This window comes from Trichechus manatus, unplaced genomic scaffold, assembly GCF_000243295.1.
Source record: "Trichechus manatus latirostris isolate Lorelei unplaced genomic scaffold, TriManLat1.0 scaffold00008, whole genome shotgun sequence".
NCBI classification, from domain to species: Eukaryota; Metazoa; Chordata; class Mammalia; order Sirenia; family Trichechidae; genus Trichechus; species Trichechus manatus.
The window spans coordinates 20,449,090-20,457,322 of record NW_004443944.1 but is presented as its reverse complement, the minus strand read 5'-3'; the positions used below and the strand labels follow the sequence as shown (position 1 = coordinate 20,457,322).

General features: G+C 46.1%; 1 protein-coding gene across 1 annotated transcript in view; it reads left to right on the top strand.

Moving 5' to 3' along the window:
- L3MBTL1 (L3MBTL histone methyl-lysine binding protein 1) overlaps positions 1-8,233 on the top strand; it is a 34,921-nt gene that overhangs the window by 24,473 nt on the left and 2,215 nt on the right. The window contains 5 exon segments of the mRNA XM_012558678.1: positions 2,135-2,292; positions 2,751-2,818; positions 2,915-2,939; positions 2,941-3,013; positions 3,016-3,056. Of these exon segments, the coding sequence (XP_012414132.1) occupies positions 2,135-2,292; positions 2,751-2,818; positions 2,915-2,939; positions 2,941-3,013; positions 3,016-3,056 (365 nt within the window).

Sequence of the window (8,233 nt, the reverse complement as noted above, 5' to 3'; positions counted from 1 at the left end):
TCTTCTTTGTTTCCAGCTTTCACATTCCAATCAACAGTAATTATCAATGCATCTTGATTGCATGTTTGATCAATTTCAGACTGCAGAAGTTGGTAGAAATCTTCAATTTCTTCATCTTTGGTATTATTGGTTGGTGTGTAAATTTGAATAATAGTCATATTAACTGGTCTTCCTTGTAGGCATGTGGATATTATCCTATCACTAACAGCGTTGTACTTCAGGATAGATCTTAAAATCTTCTTTTCAACAATTAGTGTGATACTGTTCCTCTTCCATTTGTCATTCCCATCATAGTGGAACATACGATTGTTGTGGATTGTTGTGCTGATTCAAAATGGCCAATACCAGTCCATTTCAGCTCACTAATGCCTAGGATATCTATCAAGCGCTCTATTCCATTTTTGACAGCTTCTAATTTTCCTAGATTCATACTTTGTACATTCCACGTTCTGATTATTAATGGATGTTTGCAGCTGTTTCTTCTCATTTTTAGTTGTGACACATCAGCAAATGAAGGTCCCGAAAGCTTGACTCCATCCATGTCATTAAGGTCCACTCTACTCTGAGGAGGCAGCTCTTCCCCAGTTGTATTTTGAGTGTCTTCCAATCTGAGGGGCTCCTCTTCTGGCACTATATCAGACAATGTTCTCCTGCTATTCGTAAGGTTTTCACTGGCCAGTTTTTTTAGAAGTAGATCACCAGGTCCTTCTTCCTAGTCTATCTTAATCTGGAAGCTCTGCTGAAACAAGTCCACCGTAGGTGACCCTGCTGGTGGCGTAGCTTCCAGCATCACAGCAACACGCAAGCCACCGCAGTATGACAAACTGACAGATGAGCTATTCCAGTGATCTGGGCAGTATATAGACTAGTGATGGAGAGCATGGCCTACTGTTTACAGGCTGTGAGACCTTGGACAGGTGACTCCACCTCTCTGGCCTTAGCTTCCTCATCAGTAAAATATGGATAGTAATAGTACCTACCTCATAACGTGGTAGGAGGCTTAAACGAGATCCATGAAAAGTGCTTAGCACAGCTACCTGCAGAATTATTATTATTCCTCATCTCCTGCCTGACTTCTTTTGCTGCAGTTCCATATTATTTCCTCTTGGTGGAAGTAGGCAATTCCTGCAGCCTTAGGCCTGAGTGATGAGGGTCTTAGCCTGGTTCCAGGCTCCTCAGAGTGAGAATTCGTGGTACCTCTCCTACTTTACCTTGTACCCCTGGTCGGCTTCCATGGCAGGACAAAGTTCTGACCACCAGAGGGCGCCTGTCTACTGTGTTCATTCCAGAATTACGCTGTGGCACTGTTAGGAAGTTAAGTTTCAGCTCTCCTGGACTATGGACAGAGGCTAGGCAAGCGGCCACATTGTAGTGTAGCCACACTATAGTCTCTACCAAGACTGGTAGAGGTGGACGGGGGCTAGGGTTTTCAGAGCAGCTAGAGGTAAATGTGATCCAAGTGGGCAAGTGCCAGGCCTGGCTAAGGAAGAAGCCAAGCAGAGCAACATCCATCATCAGATCTGTAGAGCAACTTTGAGGCTGGCGGCCAGGGTCAGGGATTCTAGGAACAGATCAGGAAACAAAGTTACAGGCATCATGGAGTTGGTGGTTAGGCCAGGGATCACCTTCTATGTGCCTGAGTAGACAGTACCGAACTAGACCAGGCTGATGGAGGAGGGGGGAGAAACTGGGGCTTGAGGCCAGTAGGGTGAGTTTCAGACTAGGTAGGAGGACAAACAGAATGGACTTCTGATGTCACAGCTGAGCTTGCTTTGATGTTGGGGACCATTTTGACGCAAGGTATGTAGAGAATGGTGCCTTCTGGGATGCTGTAGGCCAGGTAATGGGAGCTTTTCTCCAGAAGCTTGCAGGCCCAGAGAGATGGAGGTAGGGTCATTTCACACAGGTGACCTGGAGTCTGTAAAGGGAGGGGTCCACCACCAGAAGGAGTAGTGTCCTGATCGAGAGTGAGGAGATATGGACAACCCTCGGCTCTGCAAGAATCTCTCTCAGAAGGGACCCTGGTCCTGTCTGCTCTGCCAGCCAGTCTCCCCAGTGGAATGGGTATGAGCAGGCCTCAGGGACCAGATTAATCCTCTGCGTCAGCCTGCCAGCCTCTGCCTCTACTTTCCAGCACTCGCCACTGATGTCATGCACCAGTCCCTTTTCATGTCAGCGTTGTCGGCCCACCCAGACCGTTCACTCTCCGTGTGCTGGGAGCAGCACTGCAAGCTCTTGCCTGGAGTGGCAGGCATCTCGGCCTCGACGGTCGCCAAGTGGACCATTGATGAGGTGAGGAGTGAGGGACCCTTCCTCTTCCCCTTTTTCCTTCTCCTCTTCCTCCTCCCCTACTTCTCCCTCTCACCACACCCTGATGAGAGGGCTCAGAAGAGGCCCTCCTCTGGCAGAGCCTGACACTATGCCTGACACTACTTCCTGCTCATCTCTGCCATCCACACTTCATTCTAGCTTCCCAGTGTGGGATGGTGGGTTCATCCTGGTGGGGGGCAAGTGGGACATGCTAGTAGTCTGGCTGGAATCCAGCAGAGAGACAAGCGTCAGCCCCTGGGCCTTAGGATCAGGGGCCTCACTATACACGCCCAGCGCACAGAGACACACAATCCTGTTAGGCTGATAAGAAAAAGCAACACTGTCACAGCTCAGAAGGCACCAAGGCCATATAGACCAGCCTTTCCCCTACACTCACAAACCCCCACCTCCTTGTTAACATGTCTTCTTTGGTTTCCAAGGTCTTCGGCTTTGTTCAGACTCTGACAGGTAGTGAGGACCAAGCACGACTCTTCAAAGATGAGGTAAGGTGCACTTGCAGAGTGGGAGACAGAGAAGGGGTCAGTGTGCCCCATCAGCACTGCGCCCAGCTAAGGAGGGGCCTCTGTTGCCTTACCTGGATGAGACTAGGCATAGTGACCCACATCTCTGAGAAAAAGTCTGGTATGGACTGTGGCTCAGAGAGCTGGGGAACCCTCTCTGTTTGACCATCTTCAGGAAAGGAAAGCATCGTGGAGACAGAATTCCATTCATTCCTCTGCTCTCTGGCCCAGTCTCCTTTTTTCCAACTAGCTTCACCAGTGACAGTCACTAAATTACAACATATTTTGAATGGCGCAGGGATTGCTGTTTACTGCAAGGATCCTAACATACACTTAAAATCAAGACCCAACAGCTTACCAAAGATAAGAAGCAGTGAGTTGTCGAGAAAAGAATGCTAGCTTTTGGAGAGTCTGGGTTTAAGTCCGTTTACTTTCTTTGAGGCTGGGCATTTTCTTATCTGTAAAGTGGAGATATAAGGAGCCCTGGTGGTGCAATGGTAAGTACTCAGCTGCTAACCAAAAGGTTGGTGGTTCAAACCCAACCAGCAGCTCCTCGGGAGAAAGACCTGGCAATCTGCTTCTGTAAAGATTACAGCCAAGAAAACCATATGGGGCAGTTCTGCTCTGTCACACAGGGTTGCTGTAAGTGGAAATCAACTCTATGGCACCTAACAACAAAGTGGAGGTAAATGGATATAATAATGACTACCTCCCAGAGCTATTGCGAGCATTGAAAATGATGAATGTATCATTATACCAGAATGTCTAGTATAATTATATCACTACTATATATATTAATATGTAACAACATATCATCGTATCACTATATAATAATAGTATTTATCTTATCACATAATAAATCATATCACTATATGCAAATCCCTGATGTAGTGGGAGCTCAGTAAATGGTAGCTGTAGTTTTTAATGCATACTTGTTGCCATTGAGTTGATTCTGACTCACAGTGACCCTACAGAGGACGCAGTAGAACTGTCCCATAGGGTTTCCAAGGTTGTAAATCTTTATGAAAGCAGACTGCCACATCTTTCTCCCACTGAGCGGTTGGTAGGTTCGAACTGCCAACTTTTCAGGTAGCAGCTGATCGATTAAGCACTGCACCACCAGGGCTTCTCTTTTTAATGTGTAATGGTCCTTAAATAAAGAACAACTTTATCATGACTCTTCAGATTTGTAGAGTTTGAAACTGGAAGGGACCTTTGAGTTTGACTAGGACTTCCTTCCAAAGAAAACAAACATCCCTCCTGTGCACCCCCTTCACCCAGGGAAAGTGTGGTCTCACCTGCCCATAGCTGTCCAGTCTCGGTCAGATGCCAGTAAGAAAGAAGTCTGTTCCCCTTTCTCTGGAAGAATCTCTGTATCCAGGCTGATACAGCCAGTTTTCTTACCCGATCCTTCTACATGATGGAGCTCCCAGACTCCTCCCCATTCCTGGGTGCTTTCCTTGCCTCTGGACTGGTGATCTCCTTATCAAAACGTGTGTCCAGGGTTTAATCCTATGTTCCAGATCCTTTTGACCAACACACTGGGCTGCTGCTTCCTAGATGTTTTAAGTTGAGGTAAAATATACTACAGTGAAATGCACAAATCTTAAAAGTATAATTCCACAAGTTTGTCAAACATATACACCCTGAACCCAACACCTCTATCAAGATATAAAACATTTCCATTACACCGGAAAGTTCTTTCTCATTGCCTTCCAGTCAGTCCCTAGCCCCATAGACAGCCACTGTTCTAGTTTCTAGCACCATAGATTAGTTTTGCCTGTTCTTGAACTCATATAAATGGAATCATACAGCACATACTATTTTTGTGTTGTTTCTTTTTGCTCAGTGTTTTTGAGGTTTGTCCATGTTGTTGTGTGTACAGCAGTCCATGTTTATTGCTGAGTAGTGTTTCATTTTATGAGTATATCACAGTTTTCTTGTTGGTGAACATTTGGGTTGTTTTCTCTTTCCCTAAATTCGAACCGTATGTTTTCGTTAGCAAAACTGAGTTTGCACTAGCTTTATTATAGCCACATTACACCAGTTGGGAGTTCATGAAAGCCCCCAAGTGCTTTTGACATCAACTGTAATCAAACCAAGTTTTCTAGTGTGTACCTGTAGCACTGGGTTTTCTTTTTAAACTTAATGTAAAACTCTACATTTATCCCTATTAAATGCTATCTTGTTGGTTTCATAGTGTCATGGTTTTAAATCTTGATTTTGTCATCTATAATACTAATAAGCTTCTGTGTTTTCATCCAAGTCTTTAACAAACATATTTAATAAGACAGAACAGAGCTATGTGGCACCTATTAGAGAGCTTCCTTTGACTGCTAACAGGCCATAGATCAAGTCTCTTAGAGTGCAGTTTGTTCAGCCAGTTGCATCGCCACTGAAGAGCTTGGTCTTTCAGCCCATGCTTGGCTTTTCATTCTCCCTTGTTTGGAGATGGGCTGTGTCTCCCAAGAACATCTGGTGCTTGTCTTGGTTCAGCGTGGTCTTTGACATAAATAAGCATCAACCAAAAAGGGAAGGGGTAGGGGGTCATGGTGACTGCCAGCATCACAGAGGGTCTCAGAGTAGAGCAGGACCTTGGTGAGGGCTGAGGATTACGTTTCTCCCAGGATCTGGTCCATGTTATCCATTTCCCCCAGATAGGACCATGCTGCAGGGAGTGGGCTCATTCTGGCTGAACTGATGACCGAGCCTTCAGGGACACTGCTGAAGATGCTCTCTAGCTGAGGTGCAGACCAGTCTTCAGAGGATTGCTTCATGAGTGAGGGATTAGAGCAAAGTGGATACATGGATTTACAGGTAGTCTGTCCAGTCTTCTCCTAGTCTTCTTTATTGCAGCCCTTGTATATTTAATTCATTCAGCAAATAATTATTGATATCTGCTCTGTGCCTGGCCCTGGCCTATATAAGGTGATGAGGATAGAGATAAATAAGAAGAGATTCCTGCTTTCCAGAATCTCTGCATAGTAAGGGAGACAGAACTGTACATTGTTGCTTCTCATAGTGTGGTAAGAGCTATGAGAGAGGTGTGCACCAGGTGTCATGGGAGCTCAAAGGAGGAGGTGGACAGAGAGTGGCCGGCAGTGCAGCTGGATAAACACTGGAAACTTTCTGCTCTTTGAATGTGCCTTTTTCTTGGGCTCCTTGTGGACCACACGTCTCTGCTGTGATAGCATAGAGGTCTTCTCAATCAAGTTTTGACAGTGTTGATTAGATTATAGCTTAGTCAGTGTTAAATATTCCACATGTGTGTTTTTAAGGCTCTATCCAGGTTACCTTGATTTGGGAAATTCCCTGTTCCATCTTGTCAATAGCACTTTGGGCCATTGCTTAAGGTGGATTATTGTATTTGGCTCATTTTATTCATTTTACTCAATTTCTTCTGCCTTCTAGGTCAGGACATGGCCTTTTTTCTGATCTTATGCCTCAAAACTCCCTGCACACACCACCACACACAACATTTGTAAATCTTGTATGTCCTGAGATAATCCCAGTGTCTTCTTACATATCTCCCAAACTGCCAGACCCTCCAGTCTTTTCTTTGAGGAACCCAGAATCTGGGCCTCTGCAATGGCTATGGTAAGAAATCTCCAGATGATGCACAAAGCACCATACCAATGAATGAACTCTTGTAAAAATCCACAATACATACTTAACTACGCCCAGGGCTCATTTCCTTCATATTCTGAACTTTAAAATGTCAAGGCCTTTGGTCTATGGGTGGTGGCCCCAGCTCCTCCTGGACCCGGGTGTGTGACTCAGTGGGACTACTGAGAGGGAGCCTGATAATCTGACCAATACAGGGTATCTGGGACTGGGTGTGTCTGCACTGACATGTCTGCCCAGGGTCAGCAAGGCGGATAAGCAGCCTTCTGGTGCTTCTGGACTACGGATGAGCAAACTTACACCATCCAGTGGTCTTGCTGAACTGTGAGAGCTCTGTGCAGGATGGAAGCCACCACGGGAGGAGTGGGCAGCTCTGAACATTGGGAAAAGCATTGGGGTTTAGCACACTGGCAGTGGAAACAGCCTGCAGCCAGGGGTGGCAGAGTGAGTAAAAGCCAAAGGCAGAAAACACCTAGTGATTGGGAATGATCTGTAGCTTAGTCTGGTGGAGCTGGGTGTGAGGAGGGCTCACATGAAGTGGTGGACAGAGCCAGGCTTGAGGGATAGCACCCACTGAGCTGTGTAAATTGTCCACCCAGCATTCAGTGTGGTTAAGATCACAGCTCTGGAATTGCAGCACTAGCACTCACAAGCCGAATGCACCTTGGGCAAATTCCTTAGCCTCTCTGCCTCAATTTCATCATTTGTAAAATGAGGGTACTACCATTTGTGAGGAGTAAATGAGTCAATATATGAAAAGTGCATAGGACAGTGCTTGGGTACATAAGAAGTACCGTAGAAGTGTTTTATTTGGTATGATTCTTGAGAATTGATCACAGGGATGATGGCACTCTCCTCAAAAATGGGGTTCCAGTGCCCAGAGTAGGGGGTTCTTCAAGCCAAACAGTGGGACCAACAGCCATATGGTCCTCCTGCCCAGAAGCTCCCCAGCCCAGCCTAGCACACCTGCTGAGAGGCATGGCCTAGTTTGCCCCCCTTCCCGTGTCGCTAGCCCCCTGCACGCCTCCCCCACCAGCTCTCTTCATCTCCTTCCCTCCTCTACAGCAGGCTTCTTCTCTCCCTGTTCCTACCCATATACCTATATCCCGTTATTGTCGTTAGGTGCCATCAAGTCGGTTCCGACTCATAGCAACCCTGTGTACTACAGAACGAAACACTGCCCAGTCCTGCGCCACGCTCACAATCGTTATGCTTGAGCCCATTGTTGCAGCCACTGTGTCAATCCATCTTGTTGAGGGTCTTCCTCTTTTTTATTGACCCTCTGCTTTACCAAGCTTGTTGCCCTTCTTCAGTGACTGATGCCTCCTGACAACATGTCCAAACTGTGTTAGACGTAGCCTCGCCATCCTTACTTCTGAGGCCACTATTATTACCATCCTCCCTTCTAAGGAGCATTTTGGCTGTACTTCTTCCAGGACAGATTGGTTTGTTCTTTTGGCAGTCCATGGTATATTCAATGTTCTTCGCCAGCACCACAATTCAAAGGTGTCAATTCTTCTTCAGTCTTCCTTATTCATTGCCCAGCTTTTGCATGCATATTAGGCGATTGAAAATATGACAGCTTGGGTCAGGTGCACCTTAGTCTTCAAGGTGACATCTTTGCTTTTCAGCGCTTTAAAGAGGTCTTTTGCAGCAGATTTTCCCAGTGCTGTGTGTCTTTGGATTTCTTGACTGCTGCTTCCATGGGTGTTGATTGTGGATCCAAGTAAAATGAAATCCTTGACAACTTCAATCTTTTCTCCATTTATCATGATGTT